At 38.9% G+C, this 24,631-nt stretch overlaps 1 protein-coding gene across 1 annotated transcript; it reads left to right on the top strand.

Annotated features, from left to right (window-relative positions):
- The first annotated feature begins 915 nt into the window (after positions 1 to 915).
- Positions 916 to 24,233, top strand: itchb (itchy E3 ubiquitin protein ligase b). The gene is made up of 24 exons (XM_088291040.1): positions 916 to 1,081; positions 4,181 to 4,271; positions 4,886 to 5,027; positions 6,468 to 6,592; positions 6,710 to 6,844; positions 8,106 to 8,151; positions 8,221 to 8,402; positions 10,344 to 10,590; positions 11,418 to 11,513; positions 11,678 to 11,852; positions 11,960 to 12,023; positions 12,562 to 12,646; positions 12,823 to 12,951; positions 13,867 to 13,939; positions 14,556 to 14,627; positions 15,021 to 15,109; positions 17,661 to 17,820; positions 17,910 to 18,043; positions 19,643 to 19,783; positions 20,030 to 20,150; positions 20,300 to 20,404; positions 20,841 to 20,937; positions 21,388 to 21,460; positions 21,682 to 24,233. Exons 2-24 carry the CDS (start codon positions 4,202 to 4,204, stop codon positions 21,779 to 21,781), a joined length of 2,661 nt encoding a protein of 886 aa, XP_088147166.1. The 5' UTR covers positions 916 to 1,081; positions 4,181 to 4,201; the 3' UTR covers positions 21,782 to 24,233.
- Positions 24,234 to 24,631: the final 398 nt, after the last annotated feature.

The following is a 24,631-nucleotide window of genomic DNA, read 5'->3' as shown; positions in this document are numbered from 1 at the left end:
TATGACTTCCTGTTATGACTTTCAGAGTACAGCAGTCACTGTAGCTATAATATAGTGTACATTTAAACTTGTTTTACTCCTTATTTCTAACTTCCGGTATTGTGCTATTGACCCAAAAACTAAACCGACGTTTACGACGGTATCGCGGAAACGGTGAACTTGATCAATACTGTAAATGTGCATAGACAGTACCTATATAGGTATAAAAAGCAGCACCATTTCACAGTTCTATCAAAATAACGAAAGTATATGTGGTAGTAGTGTCACAACAAAATCTTGTCATTCACTTAAAAAACATCAGATATAGCTCACTTAAATGATCGTTTTCCAACTTGACACAAGGAATTTAAAACACTGTAGCACCTGAACACTGTAAAGTATGACACTGCCACCTGCTGATTGTTCGGAGTAGAAGTCTGTCAAAGCAGACTATCCAGTTGGATGATGATAATAATAATAATAATAATAATAATAATAATAATAATAATAATAATAATAATAATAATTTATTATTATTATTATTATTAATATTATTATTATTTACACATCCTTTTGCCAGTCGATGACTTCGCAGAGTGGCAGGCAAGGATCCTCATCCCTTGGGTACAGCTCTCCGTAAACAAAACGATTTTTAATATTTAATATAGTTGCTTACCGTGATACAAAATAAAAATTGAATTACTAATGCAATGGAAATTATATGAATATCGACAGACAAAAACCGCAAGACAGACACGGACCAGCTGACTGTAGCGCTCTAGCGCTATGTGGAGTTAAATGCAGAGACTAGGCAGATAAAGTTGACCATGTTGAGGATAAGAGATTTTGAAACTGGATGGGAAAAAAACCCCAAAATATTTTCTGTTTATGACAGTGTTTAGGCCGCTCGCAACCACCGTCCAATCACAGCGTTGAGGCGCATGCTCCGCCTAAAGTGTCAGTCACGTGACATGAGTTTGGGAAGATGGTCGAAGTTTGTTCCTCTCTGAAGTGAAACCGCTACCAAAACAGTCTGCCGAACAAGGGCTGGGACTTTTCTACACCGCTGTCAATTAGTTTCCCGAGTCTCCCCTGGGGCGCGGTAAGAGAGCGAAACCGGTAGTCAGCGAGTTCACGTGTGCAATTTACCCTGTCACAACCGTGGACTTTGGGGTTTCTGCCGTGATGATGACTCGGGTTAGCAGGCTAGCAGCCTAGCAGGGCAGTGGTGGTTGGTGGAGGCTGAGCAGCAGCTGACGTTCAGCATGTTTTCAGTGCTCGACGAGCATAACAAGGAGTAAATATTTTTACTGGGTGTTTATCGGTGCACTTCCTCATCGCTCCTTGCCGTAACGAACCGAGGCTTAATACGGTGTTAGCTCCTTATACAATGCTCGTTGGACTAGATTGTGATAAAGTAGAATAAATGCTTGTTCTCGCAGCTCACCAAAGACTTGACGACTACGAATTGTAATCGCTTTTGAGATTTTTTTTACCCCGATTATTCACCATGAATGCGAGCCTTATTAGCTCTTCTTAGCTGCATGTATTCATATGGAGTCGAGTGGGCATACCGCACCCTTAAACTTATTTCCAGTGTATTTATAAAAATACGTTTGATATTTGTTGCGAAACGAATTTCATTTCAATAACAGAGTGAGGCTGGTAAACCGAAACTACCAGTGGAACGAGTTTAGTTTATTTTCAGCAACTCTTGAGTTTATAAATTTAGGTTAGAGTAAGTCAAGTAAGTAAAGGCGACATTTATGCAGTAAGAGCTATTTGTTTTACTTGACAAGGTCAGGTTTGATACTGCTGGAACAAAAACAATAAGCCATCATTTTTTTCCAAGTGCAAGTATGAGGTGTTGATTGCTAAAATGTGGATCTTTCCAACAGAAACCCCAGTGTGAGCATTCATTAAATGTCACGGTTTTATTTAACACTTTAGTAAATGTGATTCTGTAAAATTCATGTTTCTCCTGAGTTTGAGCTCAGGCAGTATTATATGAAATATACAATTGGTGATGTGAGGAGACAGGTTTTTGACCCAAATGTAAGGAAGCAGGAGAAAAAACGGCAGGTGTGCAAGGTGTACTGAACAAATTTTCTAAAAAAAAAAAAAAAGTCAAAGTATCCCAAAATATTTGATTTAATGATATAATTTCACCCAGAGAAAGAAAGAAAAAACACTAAGTATCATGACAGTGGGAACACTTTTTAGAGGATCCAAAACTGTTTGGACCCGGTGACCTGTTTCGCCTGAGTTTGTGCTCAGGCGTTAAGATGTGAAAAATATAGTAGGTGACATGAGGAGACTGGCTTTGGATCCAAATGCAAGGAAGGAGGAGAAAATAAAGCATAGTAGGGTGTACTGAACAAAACCATTTCTTTAAAAATTAAATCAATCAAGTACCCCGGAAAAATAATTTCACTCAAAGAAACAAAACACTACAAAACCACTACAAGTATCAAGAAGACACACCAGAAAATTTGCGTTCACGGCACAGTTCAATCAATCAAGATAGCACCAGTTGCCAAGCATTTACCGGTACTTTTCTTGGTGAGCGTCTAACAACTGTTTGGCAAACATTTACGGCCTTGAGCAAACCCTGACGTGAACTTGCATTTTGATACCTTTGGCAACAGTCACAATTGTTCGCCCCAAAGTCGAACCCCAAACTAAATGATTTGTGACAACTTTTTAACATGAAGCGGTTAATGTCTTGACTTTTGGCTTTTTAACTGCTCTGTGCTTGGTTGTTTTGCCTATGGTAGTTAAATCTTTGTCAAAAACTTGTAATTGCAGTTTAATGTGTAGCAAAGACTATCATTTACATGCGGCTAACATGAAGTGTCAAAGTAAGCAATTCCAATAAATCATTGACTATGCAGTGAGCACAGCCCAAGTCAGTAACTGAATTGGAAGTTTGTCTACGAGCTGCCGAGTCACGCCATTTGGACAAGCTGCAACAAATAAGTATGTCTTAAAAACATTAACTGCCCAAAAGGTTTTTAGGTCTCACATTTTGCCTTTGTCAAAAATGCATGTAATCATCATATTAAAAGACTCTTATTGTAGATCACAATATTGAACAATTTATTTCTAGGCATTTTTCTGCTAACCCAAATTCCCCAGAGGAACAGCTAAAATAAAGAAAAATCCCATTAAATGGAAGGAACACTATATTTTAAATAATTTGTTTATAGAACATGTGTGTTGAATGTTATTGACTATTTTTGTAATAATTTTGGGGGTTTGAACATTTGTTAAAATACTTTTTAAAATACAGCCCCCATCCACCCAACAGATTATATATAGGCTGCTCTTTATATAAGAATTTTTTTTAGCCGGGGTCAATGATATGACAAATAAAAATGAAACTTTTCCATTATAGCAGAGGATTTACATTTCCTCTATTGCCAAGTCCATCCTCGATTAGTGATAGACCAATATTTTTTCTTCTTCTTCTTGTCAGGGCTGATACCGCTAATCAAAAAGGTCAATAAATGATTGTTGAAGCTGATAGTCGCCTGTGAGAAAGGTCAAAATCTTGACACCTGACTTCATTTAAATCCATTTAGGGAAGTTTATTAACAAGCTTTTCACATTTATAACATGTTAACATTTCTTTTCCCCAGTCTTTGAAAATTGACAAAACTTCTGCCAAAAAGAGCAGGGAGATTGCAGGCTAAGCTCTCATTTTAAATGAAAATGTAAGAAATAAATATCTCCAGTAATTTTTCTATAGTAAATGAAGTTTTACAAAATTAAAATCTAATTGAAGGATTCATTTTATTATTTGAAGATCAAAGACAAAAAAAGTACATCCTCACCACATCTGCTGACAAGCAAGTCATTAGTGAGAGGCGCCAGCGGACAACATCACAAAATAACTTTTAATAGATGGCTTATCAGCTGTTGATTTTTAAAAAATGGATGATGTCAATATGCGCCAAAATGCTGAATATTGGCTCGGCATATTATCGGTATATGACCAGCTTCAGTGGTCGGTAATAGGGGAGCCCTCTAATCTCGTTGCACACTTGAGTACAATGACAATAAAGGGATTTCTAATAGTTTTGGACTATCCAGGATCCTCTCATAGTTCACGGGGAACCTTAGTAAAAATAAAAAAAACTACGCTCCCTTTTGTGCTCCAAAGTTGCACTAACGGATTGGTTTGTTGTCTCGGCTGCAGGCTTCATCACAGCTCTATGTCATGGCAAGTGAAGTCACCAAGGCAGGTAGTTCCAATGGTTACCCGATGAAGGCACAGCTACAAATAACTGGCAAGTCATATTTATTTATTCTTGTTTATTCAACTCTCATTTCAACTGTCTCAATGATTTTTAAATGAATTTCTCGCATATAGGACACTTTTTGCAAAAAGGAAAATTCATCTAGATGAACAGGTGTTATTATATACAGTCAGGGGAAAATAACCCCAAAAAATCACTCAATATGTTTGGAGTGCAACGGATAAAAAAAAATGGTACGCACGGTTCTGCTCGTTTCACGGGTTTGAGTCACGGATTATTTTAAGCGCAAGATAATTTGAACATTGTCATTTATTTTCTAAAAAGAATCAAAATATAGGACCGTTTAGAATTTAGGTACATGGCTGTGGAAAAAAAGAAAGTTTGTGGGTGCATATTGTAGCCAAGTGCGCTATATTATGCTTGAGAAATTATGTTAAGCCTTGTACTTCCAGTCTCCTTCTGTCATGAGTTATTGTAGAATTTGAATGTTGTCATATGTTTAAAGTCATGTCCTGTCAGAAAAGAGTCTTTAAAAATATCATTCCTTTATTAATTTGTGAGTGGGGTACCGGTCTCTTTGTGACAGTTAGCTTGTATCTTACTATCCTCTGGCCTGGCTCATTCTTTCTGCCTTCTTGTTTCAGTGCTATCAGCAAAACTAAAAGAGAACAAGAAGAACTGGTTTGGTCCCAGTCCTTATGTGGAAGTCACTGTTGATGGCCAGTCCAGGAAAACAGAAAAATGTAACAACACTCACAGTCCCAAATGGAAGCAGCCACTCACGGTGTAAGTTAAGGAAGGATGATCATAGATTGATGTATGTTCAGCGGAATACAAATACAAGGCTTTATTCTGTTGTCATGCCTGGAATTGTCACATAGTTAAACAAGGTCAATTTACTGAGTATTGCTGTACATTTCATCCAAATATTAGTCACTGTGATGTTGTGAATGTCAGCAATCTCTTTTTCTATGTCCTCCAGATACTTTAACACTCCTTTCATACCGTGTGCTTATGTAACAAGGTGTATTATATGCAGTAGTGCGACCTGAGTCCACGTGTCCCTATACAACCATTTGTTTTTGCATTTTGTTTTCAGTGTACCAAAATATGGTGAAACCTCCAAAGATATACTGGTCCCATTGCAAAACATTTCATATTAATAATAATAATAATAATAATAATATTCCCTTTATTAGTCCCACAATGGGGAAATTCGAGATTTGAACCCAGGCCTCCTGGGGAGACTGGGTCCTGAACGCGGCGCCTTAGACCACTCGGCCATCCTGGCAGCCTATTATGGAGTATTATGAAAATGTAAACTGAAGCTCTCCAGACAAATATCTTGAGATATAATTTAAAAAAAAAATACTGTTAACTTTAATGGTTTATTGGGATAATAAACATGTTGTTGCTTGTCCAGCTCACACATTTAACACTGAATGTCTTTGAAGTTTAAATTGAAATGAACCTCTAATGTAATGTCAAATAGTTTAACAAAAAAGTCCACACTCGTTGTGATAAACATACAAACAAAGCTGCCCAACTTACCCTCGTGCTCATTCTTGTTAAACAGCATAAACACACAAGTCACAAAAATTCCAAATCCAAGTCCTTTGTTCACAAAAAGTTCTGATGTTCTTGAATATGTTTATGTATAATTAAGAGCTAAATGCACCAATGGCTGTTTTTAGTGTGGTTTGTATTCCATGATTAAGTGGGAATAATCAACCCCATGCAACATTGAGGTTTGAAAACATTCTTTTTTTTGGTACAAAATGTAGGGGATTATGACAACGTGAGCTGTTTCCTTGCTTATGGCAGCACCCTGAATAGGTTCTCAACACAATTGTTTGCATTCAGGACAACACAATGGTTTTGCTGCTCACACAAGCTTCAGTGGTTGGTGTGTTGGAGAGTAACGAGTGCTTTTTACTTGCAAATTGCTCATTTGGAAGTGTGGCCTGAACAATGACGTAACACTTTTTTTTTAATTGCGACCTGGGAAAATGAGGCATCGGCTTAACATACTGTGTATATTTCATGATTACATCATATCCTTGTGACTTTATTGAATGGTTACTGTGCTTGTTACTGTACAACTAAAATAATCTGAGTACATTTGACGGAGTATTGATGATAAGCAGATTTCTGTTTAGAGATTCGCAAAGAGTGATATGAAATTCATTGAAAACGGGTTGCTGAGTTTTTGTTTATTTTTGACAGGATTGTGACTCCCTTCAGCAAATTGGTATTTCGAGTGTGGAGCCACCAAACCCTCAAGTCAGACATCCTGTTAGGCATGGCTAAATTGGAAATCAGTGCGACGCTCAAGTCTAACAACATGAAAAGTGAGTGGCAGCGCTCGTTGGATTCCACAGCACCTCCTGGTTGATTTAGTTTAAAATTTCGATTGGAATATTGAACAACTGGCATCCAGACTGATGTGTACGTACTCCCCTGTCTAGTCTCTGACGTGGTGCAGACAATACAGCTGTGTACAGACCGAGACCAGACAGACGTGGTGGGAGACCTTTCTGTCTGCCTGGACGGCATGACGGTTGACCCCGAAATGTTCGCCAAGGCTGAAGTCGACCATCAGAGTGAGTGGGTGGTGCTGTCACAAGAACATGTATGATTGCTTGCAGTTATGATGCATAGAATGTGTCGAGAAGTGCATTTAACTCTTTGCTGAGGGCGATACATGCAGTAATCTGTCAGTTTCATGGTTTATCAGGACCGGAACCGCCCGCAAAAAGTGAAAAATAGCGAAGAAGAGGTTATTACAATTTTTAATTAAAATTTAAATTTTGGGGGCTTATGCCTCTATTACGCTGTTATGGCCAATTACGACAGAACGTTGCAGCGTTGGCTAGTAAATACGTTAATAATAATTGTTTTATCCAAAAATTGGCTTGCCATAACTAGAATCCCGCGGTGCATTTTAGCCAAAGGTCCTTGTTAATGCTATTTTGCAAAGCGAATGTTAAGACGTGATTACTTCTGGTGACAAAGTGAGAGCACAGCTGTTTACTATCTGCTTATCTGGCTCGACTCTAACTAAACGGCACATTTGTGTAACGATAATGCGTTTCCGGACAGAACGTTGTTCAAAAGATTGCCTTTTTTTTTTTATTTATGTGGACGAGACTGTCAGATGCAAGTGTAGACGCTGTGGTGATGCGTAGCCAATGAGCTCACGGGATAAATTCACCTGTGCTCTCATTGTTTGATCTTGCGATCGGGAACAATCATGCGCCTTGGATGAGTGCCCATTTGTATGTACAAAGCTTCAGAGTCAAATCATCTCTTCGACGCAACACGATTTTCCGTAATGTGGCTGTATTTTTATTTTTTTTCATGGAATATTTTTTTTATAAATGTTTGTAAAAATCTGCAAAACATTCCTCTGTGAAAAGTGAAGTGTAAAGTGGCAAGAGATTACTGTATTGGCATTCTCTTTGCCTTTTTTTTTTTAAGCTTCTTATTCCTGAATTTTTTTGTAATGCAGTTTTCTTAATCATTTAGGTGTTCAATGTTATGATTGTTTATTAGCGGTTAAATGTTCATACACTGGCTGGATATTATTTTTGAGTGCGTGTTATCTTTTAAATGTAAGACGCTGCACCCTAATACATTGCAAACTAATTTCTTTTCATACAACAATGTTGAAATCTGAAATTCTTTCTATTTCATTCATTAAAAACAACTACTAATACTATTCTTTGAGACCCGGCATGCTAAAATAGATTTGGCCAGTGTGTGAATTTACCAGGCTTAAGTGGATGGATGTTGTTGGAACTTACTGTCAAGTATTTTGTACATTCTTCTGCTCATGTCCATAATACCTTCACTGGTCTTTAGATCTATCAAATGGAGAATCTCGTCCTAATGGAGAACATACCCCGAGGTAAGGAGAATGCTAAACCTTTTTGTTCCGCACATCAATTTTCACTTTATTGGTCCCCTGCACTCATAGACACAGCCGAGACAGTTCCCCTGCTGTGGACAGTGTCGAGCACCGCTCATCTCCCCGGGGTCGAAGGTCAGGGACCGCCTCTGGATCTCCTCTGGTGTCGACAGCGAGCGTTCGGCCTCTGCGACCACCCAGACCCTCAAGACCTCCTCCCCCAACCCCGTGCAGACCCACCTCTTCACCAGGTTGGTCATTTGTCAAGTTAAAGTTTTAGTGGCTGTCTCATGACACAGTTCTGTGTAAACGGCACCGACACGGGATTGGGGCGGCTGAGACCTCTCCTGTGTAAAAGGGTATCAGAGTATTCCACATATGAAACAAGCAGGGACTGACTCAGGTGCCCCAAAAAAAAAGACACATCTCACATCTTTAAGGGACTCTAATGGAGTGAACATGGGTACTTATTTTCATACGACAACGACCTATGAGGAAATGGCTCCACGTCCATTAAATCCAAAATATTTGTGCAGTGTGAAGAGATGTGCAGATGAATTTGGTGATGATTCATCCTTAGAGACGTTAAGCTTTTAGATTGGGTCTCAGCACAGGCACTACCCGGAGTAAAGATTTAATGTTGCCAAACATCACAATGTATTATCATGATACGAACCTCATGGTATGATGATTATCATAATATTGAGGGGACGTTGGTGTAACGTAAAAGATCTTTCTACTGTTTAAAAATGTCACTATAATAAATAAAATAGCTCACGATATTGGGGGGAAAAAAACGTTGTGTTTTTGCATATAATAACAGCTGTGACAAAGAAATAGGCTTGGTCAGTCATTTTGTTGTCATGACTTTGTTGTGTTCTGATGGCTCACCAGATGTTTTCACAGCATACATTGTGCACTAAATGTATCAAACATGTTCTTTATGATCATGATTGGCACTATCCTGGGTGGCCTGTTTCTGAAGTTATTTTATCACTATTGAGTGAGGTGACGCGCCGTAGTTAGTGGACTCATTTTTTTCTTATGTTAAACTGTTCCTGTTGCGCATTTCCTTCTTAAGTGTAATTTCTTCCATTTCCTTGTTGCTTTCATTCTTGCGTCATCACCTCTTTTTGAATATTTTTCTTGTCAACTTTGCCAAATGTAATACATCTCGACGTTTTGTTCCGTGGCCAAGCTCATAATTTAGGTGTATCAATCAATTTTGGCCATTGAAATTAATAGTAATGCCATTTGAAAAAATGAAACATACTGGTGCAAAACTAGTACAAATCTTAAGAAAACATAATGAAGGAGAAAGTAGGGAAATAAAAAGGTTTCATTAAGTGAAATTACTGTATTTTGTGTTAAGCCAAACATCACAACTGTTTTGTTTTATGTGTGCCTTTTCAGTGGCGTGGCTTAGAAAGTTTCTCATTTTTGTCCTCGTGTACGTTACTGTTTGTCCTGTTACCGACTGAAAGTGTGGCTGTGGCTCTCCTTTTCTTTCCCAGCTCTTCATTTAAGCAACATCGTATTAGAATAACAACAACAAGCCACTTCATTGGAAAAAATAATTTGGCAATCATAAGTCAAGGCACCACTGCATTTACAAATACATTTTAGAAGGTCAAGGTGGTACACTCACTTGTATTTAAGGAAAGTAGAATCTGTCAGTCCCGTGGCTCAGATTTGTTTGGAGTGCGTGTACAAAGACGAAAATGGTTATGCATGCTGTAACAGGCAAATATTGTGTGAGCCATAGCCCCATCAGAAATCGGTGTAGCCCCAGTTAAGCCCCTACAACATTTTATTTGATATTCAAGAATACATTATGTCTCGGTGAAGACGCACTTGAGGCTCAGGAGAGAGAAAAAAAAACCCTGGAGCTTGTCCCTGGTTTTGCATGCACGTTTGTTAGTGTGACTCCCGCAGAGGTATACACCAGAATCATCTTTTATTTTTTATTTTTTTTCTATTTGATTATCCACAGCTAGATGAGTCTTATGAATATTTTGTTTGCAGTGGAGCTCTCATACTTTTTATAAAGTTTAACCTAAAGGGGTTGAAAAAGCCAGTTGGATAATTTCGTTAGCTGTCATATAAAGAAGCTACTTCCATTTCGAAGTTATGACAGTTGCAAATCCAAAACCAAGTACAGATAACATTGTCCGACTGTTTCTCTCTGTTAGCATCCTCCAGCAATAGCTCTGCATTGGCTGAAAGCAGCAATGGTCAGTCGGGTTCAGAGACACCTGTGCGAACTCCTGTCCCAGGCTCAGCTGCCCCTGACCGCAGTCCTTCGATGGGCTCGGATAGGAACGCTTCCTCTGTAGCATCTGCCTCTGGACCTCCAGCAACCAGACAGCCAATGAGCGGCATTGGCTCTGCTGCCTCATCCGGAGCCCCTGCAGTCAACTCTGGACCTTTGCCTCCAGGGTAATGGAGTTATTGTTCTTTTTGCATGGTTGTATTTTTAAATACAATTTTCATCATATTGTCTGAATGTGGAACATGCAAGTTGCCATTAGAACTAAAAAAAAAGTACTTGTTTTGTGCAAAGAAATCACATTAGTTAATCAATTAGAGGATACATTTATTTTAAAGGTAATAGCCCAAGGTAATGTTTGGTATTGACTTTTTTTTCAGATACATTTCCTAATTGAATAAATGGAATCAATTAGGGGGATGTCTCTATTGAAGGGAGGCTTGTATTTGTTTTTAAAAATAGATGCATTTTTAAAACAGTAAACAACGTTTTTTTTCATCAAGTGAAATAAAATTCTAATAAAATAAAAAGACTGTTGTGGAGAACTGCACACAGAAGAAAAGTGGGCATATCTAATAAGCTTCCCATAACATGAACATGGAGGCACAAAAGATGGTGCGCATGCTAATGTAATACAATACAATTTTATTTATATAGTAAGACCATCTTTAATACTGTGCAGTGAAGTTGTCCACAAAAAAAAATATTTAAGATTCCACTCATTAAATAGTCTGAGACAATCTGTTTAATGTGGCTTGGTGCTGCTGTTGTGGTTAGGAAGTCATATTATTTAGAGAACTGCTGATTGCGTGTACAACATCATTAACATGATCAGTCTCTTCACACAGACAAATAATCCATTACAATTAGAGGTCATTCCAATAAATGGATTAATTTCAGCAGTGTGTATAAAAGTGTAAGGCTATCAGTATCTTTCATTTTCCCAAACCTTAGTGACGCCTGATCTAATGTCTTATTTGCCTGTGTTTCTTTCTAGGTGGGAGCAAAGGGTTGATCAGAACGGCAGGCTATATTTTGTTGACCACGTAGAAAAGAGAACGACATGGGAGCGCCCTGATCCCTTACCCCCTGGGTAAAAACTCCTTCATGCAACTGTTGTCTGTGGATGAAGATCTTCTTCTTTGAGCTTTACAATTTTACTATTTTAATCAGGCCAGCACCAAAAAGGACTGAGTTCTGTTAGACAACTGAGTCATTTACTTGCTGTGTTTTGTCCCTCGTCGACTTTGTCCCTAGCTGGGAACGTCGCGTCGACCAGATGGGCCGCGTTTACTTTGTCGACCACATTACACGGACCACCACGTGGCAGCGTCCCACCGTGGAGACTGTGCGCAACTATGAACAGTGGCAGCACCAGCGCAGCCAGTTGCAGGGTGCCATGCAACAGTTCAACCAGAGGTTTATAATTGGGGTGGGCTTCTTTAGTGACTTTTCCTACTCCAAAATGATGTCTGAAAAAACTGACCCAGTCTTGTCAAATGTTGCTTGTTTTTAATGACTATTCTTATGTTGGCACAGGACCAGGCGGCAACCTCACAAAATAAAGAGTATGATCCTCTTGGACCTTTGCCGAATGGATGGGGTAAGATCCTTAAAGTACCCGGTGCCCTTTCTGAATACAATTGTGTGTTCATGTTTGGTTCAGTTAACATGAGCTTTGAATTTCTAGCGCTGTGATTTTGTTATTTTTGTGGAGCGTGACTGAACCATAGATGTAAATCAACTTTACAGGTGAATGTAATTTGACATTCTATTCAAACTTTGAATGCACGCGTCCAACACCTCAACAACTTGGTGGTCTCTAACAAGGAGCGGAACAGCAATATTTGCAACTTTCTTTTTCCAATTCTGATGAAATTCACTTTTATGCCTTTCTGTAACTCTTCTATGCACTCTGTATCTCTGTTGCAACCTGCTGATGTCACTCCATGACACTTGAAGCTTAGTGGCTTCTTTGCGATATGATACTGAAACGTCACCGCAAAGCCGAATATCTAACTTTTTTGTCATAGTGTATATAGCAGGACATATGTGGAACCATCATCTCTGTGGCTTGTCCCCGTCCATTTGTGCGCATGCATCATGTGCTTTTTAACATTTCTTTGTGTTGTTCTGTTTAGAGAAGAGAACAGACAGCAATGGAAGAGTGTATTTCGTGCACCATCCTACACGATCGACGCAGTGGGAAGACCCACGGTCACAAGGGTTAGTTTTTGTCTTTGCAATTCCAGTGCTAACATTTTAGCTGCTATTCCCGATTATTTATTTCTTTGCAATTCAAATGTGCCTTTTTAATGATTGCTGTTACTCATGTCGTTTTTTTTTTTTTTTTCTGTGACTGACAGAAATACTCACAAGATTTTCTTATCTTATTATTTTAGGTTGTTGAATGAAAAGCCACTTCCAGAAGGATGGGAAATGAGGTTTACTGTAGATGGTATTCCCTATTTTGTAGACCACAACAGGAGAACTACCACCTACATTGATCCCCGCACTGGAAAATCCTCACTGTACGTACGTCCTGCGGCATTTACAAAACTCAAATGCAGTGTTTGTTCTTGTGAGTTAAATGGCTAAATCCTAAAATATGTAACAAGAAATAGCGAGAGACAACTCATTAGGAAATGAGGGGTTAGCTACCTCCTGGTGTATAAACATTTATTTTTTTTGGGCTGATGTGAGTGAAGTGAGACTGTTTAAAGCCGATGCTTATTATGGTCTAGTAATGGCAAGGGAATGTGATATGAGTGCTTATTCTCTCTTTTTAAATCATATCCTGAAGTATTTCCTGGCAGATAATTTTCCTTGGATAAATTTGATGCGAACGCAAAAAAAAAAAAATGTACAGCGTATTCTTGTAGTGCTTCTCACTGTAACTCTCAGGGCTGTAGTTCAGTCCACAAGTCGGAGTCACAAAGGGCCGATCAAGTCCACGAGGTCTGACTCCAAATCCAAATGAAATTAAGCGTAACCCTTAAGACATAAAAATACTATTTTCATGACCACAAAATTAGAGACGTTTCTTAGACTCAGTTCATTCGATTAAAAATGTTTTGCAAGTCCAGTGTCCGAGTCAAATGCCAAGGAGTCAAGAGTCAAGTCTGAGACAATAAAAAAAAAAAGTCTCCATTCGAGTAATACACCGCTGCACTTAACGTTGTATTCTAATAAGTAAGGGATATCCGTTTTTGTTATTCTTGACATTCACTCAGAGGAAACACCTCAGATGACTCATGATCATGTAACTGCAGTATTGTGCACAATGTCACGCGCACTGACAGTCTTCTGGTTCCAGTTGTTGAGGAACAGGATCGGTGAACTGGCATGTTGATGTGACAATTGAATCATTGTGACATATGGAGATGCAGAAACCTCACCTGTTTACATCGTTTGCACATACTTAGTTTTATTTATTTGTATTCCAGTGAAAATGGTCCTCAGATCACCTATGTCAGAGACTTCAAAGCCAAAGTGCAATACTTCAGATTTTGGTGCCAGGTAAGAATCAGAACTGCACGCAAGTTATTAGATGATCTGTTTAATCTTTTGTACAGATTGTGTTTTAGTACACATGTCCAAAAATCTGGATAATCTTTCAGTACTATATGGCAGAGTTGAGTTTTTTATTTGAATGAGCATCCTGTTTGATAGAAGTCTGGATGAAAAATAGAACGGCACTCAATTAATGGCTCAACTAACCTGTTTTGTATCCATCCGCCATTGTGCACCTTTACAGATCCACACTGACACATGCCTGAAATGTGTCATTCAGGTTATTTTTCCTCTGACAATTTCTCAATATTTAACACACAAGAAAACCTGGAGCCCGATCAAAATTAAAATGGCTTCCTTCTTGGTCCAAGCATCACACCTCCACAGAGGTTTCACTAGATTGTTGTGACCTATCGGCGAGTGATTTGCATAATTGGGAACACACCATTTTCATTGGTTGCACTAAGTTAATTCCATGTAATTGTTGTTTACTTGAAAACAGGTTGGCAAAATTCCTGATTCCTTATCCTCAAATTTGTTCAAAATAAAAGCAAAGAAGCCAAACAGAATAGTTCTTGAAATTCTAATCACCAGGACTTGGTGTTTCTCTATTCCTCCTTAGCAATTGGCGATGCCTCAACACATCAAGATTAATGTATCACGGAAAACTCTGTTTGAAGACTCCTTTCAGCAGGTAAGGACATTGACAGCTATGTAATGGCCGAGAAGCCGCTGGGTTGGAGTGTTTGGTGTAAAAAGCAATAGTCATGTAAATGTACTTTGTCAATATATGGTACGTGTAATGTATGAAATTATTGCCAGAACAGTCATGTAAGTCTATATCATGCCTCCACATTGGTACCGAAGTTGCTGGGAATGTCGTGTAAATGTAGCCCAAGCCTCGGTAGAAACAGAAAGCAGCAGCTAATCCCTGCCCGGCTCTACTGAGAAGTATTCCTAAATTAATTAATTCTGTTTTTGACCCCGTTTCGACATGCTACAAGCATTCATCATGTCTAAATCAAATACAAGTTCAACAAATGTATGCTGTTGTTGCCCTTATCAATGCAAAAATCTAACATTTTAGATAATGAGCTTCAACGCTCAGGATTTGCGAAGAAGACTGTGGATTATCTTCCCTGGAGAAGAAGGCCTCGACTACGGAGGTGTTGCCAGGCAAGTACAAAACAAAAACGAGTGAACACGCTTGTTGTCAGAGCGCTGAAACACTGAGTAAATATTCTCCTGTATGAGTAATTCTGAAAAGGTGCACTGCTGCGTGCCTTTTACGGCTGCATGCATTCTCCTATCCACTTATATCTGTCGTTTAACACCCTTATGATGAATAAGCACTTGGGAGTTCCCTGTCAAATCTGGTCCGCATTGTCCTGTGGACTTAAGCACTTGTCCTCCTCTGCACTGCAGAGGGTCTATTAAGTCCAACACCCCCTGAAGGTGAAACCTCGTGTTACACATTTTGATTCAATTAACTGCCCGGCCAAGGCTGGCATGTGCTGGCGGTGTTGGATGCCCCTGGCCGTGCTCACCAACTACCCAACGGTCATAATGTGCTCCTACCACCTTATACTTATAGCCAAACAGCAAATTAATATGAGTTATGTATGACATGTGCCAGCGAATTCTATCATTTTTTTTTTTACCTGCATGGGGATTTTCCGCTTCAAACATGCTTCTGGTGGCTTAGAGTTTTAAAAAAATAAAATAAATTTAACATGGCTGTACAACGTAATGCATCGTAATTGTGCAGTGGATGAATTAGATATTGAATAATTTGTATTTATTTACTTCTATGTCGGTCGGCTAATTCGTCAGTGACCTGGCCTGCCTGTGGTGCAAGACAGGTTGTAAGGCACCTCTTATCTCTGGAATTGCAGGAGACCCCCTTTTTCAATGGCCCTTCAAGCATGCGTTCACTCATACATATTTAGGTTTTAGTTCATACAAAATCATTCCTCAAATGGTTACTGTGTTAGCAGGAGCAGCGTGCATGTAATTGGCTGATGACACAGCTGCTATGTAACTATTTTCATTTTTAAAATGTGCTATATTTTTCAAATGTATTTCAAGAATATTTACAAGTCTGAGCGACACGCTATTTGCCATGATTTTCAGCCAGCCTTAGACGTCAAGCGGATTCATGCCTCTTTGGTAGTTACGCGAAGCAGATGCGTCAGAAGTCTGGGCGGGAGAACGTGCATAGATGAATGCCAAAGCCAAGCGTTTTAAAAAAAAAAAAAAAAACAAAAGGAAAAAAAGAAACACTTAGGCGCGGGAGAATATAGTTCCAGCATTGGTGTTCACTATGGGGCATATTCTCTCGTGTGCTTGAGTCAGAAAAGGTCGTCTGTTAGATGAACGGCGAACATGTCGGTGGTGGTGATTAGTATAACTTCTGGATCCACTTCACAAATTTATTTCACAATCATAGTGTGATAAATTTTCGAAATGGATCTTCATGAAATTTACATGTCTCATGTAAACTCCATTATCCACAAATTGGAGCCACCCTTTGACCTCACCAACTCACACCGCTTTGGTGGTTGCGCACAGATTTCTAGTTTACGCATGGAAGGTGTGTCAAAAATTTGCATGGGAAATTGCCACGCCTTGAAAGTGTACAAGCCAGGTGTGTAAAAGTTTTAATTTCTAAAACGATTAATATCGCAAATCGTCACAGTGTGCAAACCTAAATGCACCAGCACTGCGTTTTACGGAGTTTTAATAAATTAATTTTTAAACTACAATTTTCTGCTTTGCACTCAATTTCCAACTGATCAGCACACTTCCTGCAAAACGATAAACATTCATGGCTATCAGTTACACTATTCTGCCAACTGTATGGACTCACATGATAAAACAGTTTTAGATCATTCACTTTGCGCTCATTCTGAGCACAATAAATAAGACACAGGTAAACTCAAAGTTTGGAGGACAATGGAGGAATCAGGAAGAGTGGAAGAAGAAGCAAGAGGAAGAGGAGTAAGATGAAAAGAAGGTGAAGGAGGAAGTAGACATAAGAAATAAAATTACTGATGACATCAGAGCTCTAATAGTGGAAAATGTAATCAGCCAAGGAATCACCCAGAGGCAAGACATGATATCTATTACTGGAATTCTTTTCTCTCTCTGTGTCAGCGGAATTACTCTTTGGTTTTGTTTTTTGGTATGTGTGTTTTGATATGGAGAAAACACTGTTTTGTTGAGTTTTTGTTGCTTTTAATAAAAATACTGGGAATTTAGATCCCTATGTGTTTGCAGAACTATGACGAAAGTATGATCTCACATAGCCTACCTGGTGCGCAGAGAAAACAAAAGCCATATGTGTTTTTCATTCTTCCCACAAAGAGTAGTTGGTGCATTGTTTACTTACAGTATTAATATGGTGGCTTTTGTTAAGTGTTTGATACAAAAATAAAATTATCACTCAGAGCCTTGAAGCATTAAGTAAGACTTTTTGCGTGTTTTGCCATTTTGGTGCCAGGTTTTCTGTATGAAGCGTTTTGCAAAAATAACCAATAGCTACATAAAATGTGCTCAAGCCATCCAAAAAATATGTCGGTAAATTTAAAGCAATTGATGTCAATCAAATTCAGTCCAGACAAATTCATTTGAACTCTGCATGTATTATTATAATTAATGAATTTAAGTGAGTGCATGTCCGTTTTCATTTTTCATTCTTTAAATTTGTTCCGCCCCTCTCTTCCAGGGAATGGTTCTTCCTGTTGTCCCATGAAGTGTTGAACCCCATGTACTGCCTTTTTGAATATGCTGGAAAAGAAAACTACTGTCTTCAGATCAACCCCGCCTCCTACATAAATCCTGACCACCTTAAGTATTTCAAGTTCATTGGTCGCTTCATTGCCATGGTTAGTAATTATCTCACATCAGCCGGTATATGCCCGTCAGAGATGACATAAAAATTCCAATCAAACTCCACTTTCTATCATTTTTTTAGGCGCTTTTCCACAGCAAGTTCATAGACACGGGTTTCTCACTGCCGTTTTACAAGCGCATCTTGAACAAGCCTTTGGCCCTCAAAGACTTGGAGTCAGTCGACCCAGAGTTCTATAACTCTCTCATTTGGATCAAGTAAGTTCTGAGTATCTTAATATTTCCGTGTACAGTATTCTATATTGCGCTTGATCATTTACACCGTCACTGCACCTGAGATTTTTTAGTCTTCTTTTGTTACAGGTTTTTAAGTATTCATACTGTAACATAGAGCTGAAACTACCGTATTTTCCGGACCATAGGGCGCACTTTAAAGTCCCAAATCGTCCCCAAAACAAACGAGGCGCCTTGTAAAGCGACGCGCCCATTATATGGACTGAGCATCACTCTCGACCATCGACCCTTTTACTCATTGGGCTGTTCGGAGTGCATGTTAGCACACCCTGCTGGACAAAGTCTGAGTAATCTATGCTTCGAATTGACTGTGACTAATACATTATGTGACTATGGTGTTTGGGTGATGGTGTAGGAGAAAGCTGGACAAAAGGGCAGCTGTCCACAATGTTGTAGTCTGTCTTATCATTTATGTTATTGCAAGCAAGAAACGTCCCAGGTTTAGACAACAGACTGCAAAAAGCCCAAAGCACAACAGCATATCTCTCTAAACAGCCATGCACATCTCTCTAAACAGCCATGTGATTGGCTGAGTCTGAGTGGCTCCCAAGAAGCCATTGCTGTAATTGGCTAAGGCTGAGTGGCTCCCAAGAAGCCATTGCTATAATCTTTTTGTGTTATTTTTATTTCTTTTGGGTATATAGATGGCATGAGAGATACGTGTTTTGTGTTAATCTTATTTCTTTGTTTCATTGTTTGCTTTGCATGCTGAGTTTTTTTGGTTTTGATTTGAAACCGTGACTCTAAGGAGTGTGGTGACCAGTGAACTCCCTCCCCTGACGTTGTCTAGTAGACGAATTGCCATGACACCTCTTATTGGGTAGAGTCAGTGTTATTGGCAGTGATTCCTAATAGTTTCAGGACATCTGTCATTGACTTGGGGTGTTACCTTTAGCAACGATCCTTAAAGCTGAGCTAGTGCAAGTTGAGCTAGTGCGAGCTACCGCGAGTTGAGCTAGCTAGCGCGAGCTGAGCTAGCTAGCGCGAGCTGAGCTCGAGGCGAGCTCGCACCTTGTAGTGCGGCACGCCTAATATATGCATTAAATACGGAAATAGCACCCTCAACTGGTGTTGCTCCCTTTGATGCAGCGCGTCTTATGGCCGTAAAAATACGGTAATAGATTAAGTGACAACTTGTCATTTATCAAATAATTGAATAATCTTTCTTAATAATGGATTAATCGTTTTGAGACCTAGTTTAATTTAAACTTGTCTAATAATTGAAATAATCGCTAGTCGCAGTCCTTCTGTAATGCTCTTACCACATTTGCTGATTCTGATGATTTTTTTTTTAACGCTGGAAGAACAGTGTCAGTGAGACTCCTTTTGTATCGATCTTTGAAAATGTGACAAAAGATCCAAAGTTTTAAGGGTGTTAACACATTTGCAAGGCACTGCATGCATTTAGGTATGCGAGAGGGGTACACTTTTTAGAACATATATAATGTCCCCACAGATTTCCACCGATTGTTGGTGAGTCTGGAAGAACAGGGTTACGCAGTAGTTTGATCAAGTATCACAAATTTCTTGGTCTGTGTCGTGATTGTCCTTTCCGCCCCATAGGGACAATAACATCGAAGAGTGCGGCCTGGAAATGTTCTTTTGTGTTGACAAGGAAATCTTAGGGGAAATCACCACGCACGACCTGAAACCTGGCGGAGGAGAGATCCAAGTCACGGAGGAGAACAAGGAGGAGTACATCAGGTGGGCGTTGATGATTGTGATTCTGAATTCTGCCTTCTGATGTAGAACCAGAGCTGTAGGTGAAGTTTCACCTTTAAATTGTTGTTTTTATCTGGATAAGAGACAATATGAATTTTAAACCATTTCCAGCCATTCTAATAAGTGGTCTCTGACCTTGTTCAGTCCAAATGAATTGGGATGTCAGAATAGGAAACGAAAAACATCTGTGACATCCTGGTTCAAATCACTGTTTTGTGTGGTGTGCAGGTTGGTAGCAGAGTGGAGGCTGTCTAGAGGAGTGGAAGAGCAGACCCAGGCGTTTTTTGAAGGCTTCAATGAGGTCCTCCCACAGCAGTACCTGCAGTATTTTGATGCCAAAGAGCTGGAAGTATGGGCACCCCTACAGAAACCTGCACTGTTTACAAAAAAAAATATTCTATTGCTGACAATGCAACAGATATTTTTTCATAAATTCAGTAGGCCGCTCCCTTGATTTTAGGATATTTTTACATACTATATATTTTTTGGTCCTTGCAGGTGATGCTTTGTGGCATGCAAGAGATTGATCTCGCAGACTGGCAAAGAAATACTATCTACAGACACTATGCTCGCGGCAGCAAGCAGATCATGTGGTTCTGGCAGGTCAGCTTCAAAACTATAAAGCTCTTGTGAACAGGGATGAGCTTTTCTGCTATGTCTATGAGTTTGCCTTGTATTGAATGCTAGGAAGTTGAAATTGACACACACAAGGCATCTTATTCACATTGTGTATGTTTCGGTTGTGCTTTATTGTATTTATAAACATTTAATCTTTCATTAGTTCATTCATTATCCAAACCGCTTATCCTCAAGAAGGTCACGGGCATTCTGGAGGAGCCTCTATCATCTGCCTGTATATAGCACGTTTCACAACAACACAGTACAACCCTTAAATATTAATAAACATGCAAAATGAGTCTCTGATGTTGATGAAAGTCAATCATTTGTGAAGGAAACTCTTGTATTGATCTCATTAAACTATTCAAGGGTACCTAATGTTTTGACAGGTGAAATAATTACTTGGATGTTTTCCCTGCAGTTCATAAAAGAGATGGACAATGAGAAGAGAATGCGGCTGCTACAATTTGTCACTGGTACCTGTCGTCTGCCTGTTGGAGGCTTTGCTGACCTCATGGGTAATATTTTTTACATGTATTTTTGACGTTGGGATGTTGTGTTAAACATAAATAAAAACTGAATACAATGATTTGCAAATTATGTTCAACCTATATTTGACACAACAAAGATAAGATATTCAGTGTTTAAACTGCTAAACTTGTTTCGCCCCACACGTTAAAGGGGAGACAGGTCTGGACTGCAGGCAGGCCAGTCTAGTTCCCGCGCTCTTTGTTTACGAACTCTTTGAATATTGAATAGATTGTCTTTGTAATATATTCTAGGAAATATAGGTTCAATATGATTTGCAAATATTCAGTTTTTATTTGTTTAACACAATGTCTCATCTTGACTGGAAATGAGGCTATAGACAGGCCAGACTTTTTGAGGGAGCGGCTAGCAAAATAGTTTTATCGTGTTTTAAGTGACATTGGGACAGCCTCATTGAAACCTGAGGATTCATTTTACAGGAAGCAATGGACCCCAGAAGTTCTGCATTGAGAAGGTGGGAAAGGAAAACTGGCTTCCCAGAAGTCACACATGGTGAGTTCACTGAGGCTAGATGCTGAAGGTTTTGTATCAGGAACAAATATAATGAGGGGCTCGAGCAAAAAATGCAAATGAGATGAAAAATCAGTCTTGATCGATAAAGAAGATGCATTGTGCTTAAAAAAAAATACATGTAAATGTGGAAATAGTCTGTTTAGACGATGGTGGTGCTACCGTCAGAAATGTTTTTTTTCTCTCTACTATACTTTGCACAGTTTCAACAGATTGGATTTGCCACCTTACAAGAGCTACGAGCAGCTGAAGGAGAAGCTGATGTTTGCCATTGAGGAGACAGAAGGCTTTGGACAGGAGTGATGTTTTGAACCAGCTGTGGCGCTGAAGCGTCAGGTACTGGGATCGAGACCGCGGGGTTGAAATCATGGAGCCTTCCGTTCATTTTGTTTGTGGGGTCCACATCTGGTGCTTGCATATTTATTGCATCCACGTCCAAAGGAAAGCTTTTAATAGGTTGTCTGTTGAAACCAAAATACCCCCCAAATTGATCCTGGGCTTTGGAATGAGCGCCATATTACGCATGGCACCCCATCTTCTCACTATTTTAAGATCAACAGCAACCATGTGACTGCGTTGGAGTCTGCTCTAGTCGCTTATTAGTCAAACTAGTCATTGCTATGTCAAGTTTTCTGGGTTACCGAAATTAAGCAGATTGTATTGTTGGCACTTAATCAACATCCACCATAATGATTGTCGCTTTTCTCACCTGCATCTCTCACACGAACAAGACTTTTTTTATTCGCTTTGGCTAATGCCTTAAAGATACAAAAAAAGAAACAACAAAAGGATGCTTGACTGTTGACATTATAGCAAACTATGGTGCTTAGCGCACTCATTTGGGAGGCAAGGCGTGAGATGCAGCCCTGAATGGCTCCATGATGGTAACATGGTGAATAGTATTTTTCTTGTTAGAGGCTTAGTGCAATGACAGCATTGAAAAAGAGTCCTAGTTTTATAGGACCACGGATCAGGCAGGCATCGTATGACTGGGAAAAAAGGTCTTCACTACTCTGATGGTGTTGTTTTTGAAATACATGACCCCAGTGGTGTGTCCTTAAGAGGATGACAAGTATTCTGAGATGGAAAAGCACCAAAATCAAAGTCAAGCCAAATTGAGTTCTTTTGTTCAATTTTGCTCACTTAAATACTGCTTTAAAATAGGCTTCATAAATGGGTGGAAAAATAATTTAAGATTTTAAAACCCTTTTCAAATTAATGAGTTAGTTGATGTTATGTTTTTCATTTTCTACTTCTAAACTTTACAGCAACAATTACTGGTATAAGAAACTAGTGTGAAATAATAGGCAGTGTCTATGTCTTCATTTTTGAAGATGTGCTTTTCATTAGACACCAAATAAGTGTTGTTTGTGACTCGACATAAATAAATTCTAACAAGTGTTCTTGAAAATGTGTTAACTACACAGAGTGGGAGATAATAGAATAGGAATAAAATCATCCTGTGTTGTCATCTTGTTTGGGGTCAATTATTTAATTACTAACAATATAAATAGTTAGCAAATAGATACAGTGAATATAGTTTACACACCCCTTTTCACATGTCATGTTTTTGTGATTAAAAAAAAGAAGACCAAAGTGCACCTTTTCCACCATTTGACCTGTAACTTGTACACATTGATTGATAAACAAATGTTTTCAAGGGGGAAGTAAAGTCAAATTAATTTGGCTCACCCTCTTCTAAATGGCTGTGTTCACAATGAACTAGTCACCATTTCATTGTATGTTCATTGGAACTCTGCTCTTTTTTTTTTAATTGTGTTGTACATGTTATAGGTCAATTTAATGCAAGGCTCCAGACTGCCTCTAAATGGTGGCATTTTGTGTAACTCTGATTTTCATTACTCGCGCCAGAGGAACTGGTAAATCTGCAGATTTTTTTTTTCTTTTTCTAATTACTATTCTTGATTTATTTATTTTTTTTCCCTTATTTGCATACTTAGGCACATTTGTCAGTAATGCCGTGAAAATTAGCGGGATGGATATTTTTCCCCCATTATGAAACCTGAACTGCAGAGTGCTCAGACTGGTTGCATTTATATTCCACTTTGCGCACCCCCGCCCCCCTTCCATCCTCCCTCTTCCCGAATGTAAAGCCTTGAGATCTGTTTGTACATGTCTTCTTAATGTACGCTGTTCGTGCTGCGTTTTTGTTTTCCCCCAGGCTCAAGCCATGCTCCCCATCATTGAATGGTTGGTCTTTTATTTTCCTTTCCCTCATCTATTCGCAATTCATATCTAAAATATTAGGACGCTAAACAGTTTACTACCGTTCTGTCGTCCTCTTTTGGTCATTGTTTTGTTTCTTTGGACAGGTTGTAACTCGGAAGACAAATTCCTTTTTTTTTTCTTTACTTTTTTGTTTTACATATTTGGCCTATAAATCGGATTATGATTTGCTTTGCAAGTCAATATACAGTTTCTGGACCTAAATCTACTCCCTGCATCCCTAAAATTCCAGGTAAGGGGCCACTGTGCAACTAGTTTTAAAAAAGAAGTATAGAGCCCTGCATTAATGGTGGGAAAGGTTCGGAAAAGATTTATCTTGGTCTACTTTTTTTATTCTTAAAATCTGGCATTTGAAAAAGGGTGTGTAGACTTTTCACTGTAAATGATTGGAAATCATAATCCATCCTTTTGTTTATTTCACTGCAGGTGTTAGGATTCCTGCATGTAAAACTCAATCTGCTGTAAATAACATGTTTATTTTCTTTTGTAATAAAAAGGGTTTGTGGTATCACTGTATTTTTTCCTTCCCCTTTCTAATTTTTCATGTTTATGAAATATGTGGGGAGGGGGAAACTAAAATGGTCACCTTAATTAAATTTTTAAAAATTACATCAAACCAGCGTGTGTTGTCTCTTGTTCAGTATATCTACGACGGTAACAATTTGTTAATATAACCTGAAGATGACTACGGAGCCCCTAAGGTGACATGGAAGTTAAAAAAACAAAAGTTTGCCTCCCCTCACTTTTTTTTTTTTTTTGAAAGGGTATAACTTTTTTTTTAATGCACAGAGGACGACTAGGAATGCTTGCGGTCAAGAGATGTCCTCTTTTGTTTAGCACTCGCTTCAGATGTGTTTTGCGTATTTGGAAAATGGGCTTAATATCAAGAACTGATTTTATGTCTTT

Source organism: Idiotropiscis lumnitzeri, chromosome 3 (genome assembly GCF_059441095.1).
Source record: "Idiotropiscis lumnitzeri isolate Australia: NSW breed Sydney's pygmy pipehorse chromosome 3, RoL_Ilum_1.0, whole genome shotgun sequence".
In the NCBI taxonomy this organism is placed as follows: Eukaryota; Metazoa; Chordata; class Actinopteri; order Syngnathiformes; family Syngnathidae; genus Idiotropiscis; species Idiotropiscis lumnitzeri.
The sequence above is the reverse complement of the archived record's forward strand: the minus strand, read 5'-3'. Positions and strand labels throughout refer to the sequence as shown.

Coding starts and splice junctions, on each gene's coding strand:
- itchb (XM_088291040.1), top strand. CDS start 4,202: ATGGCAAGTGAAGTCACCAAGGCAGGTAGTTCCAATGGTTACCCGATG. Junction 8,152..8,220: donor AATGGAGAACATACCCCGAG/GTAAGGAGAATG, acceptor CTGCACTCATAG/ACACAGCCGAGACAGTTCCC. Junction 12,647..12,822: donor GAAGACCCACGGTCACAAGG/GTTAGTTTTTGT, acceptor TTATTATTTTAG/GTTGTTGAATGAAAAGCCAC.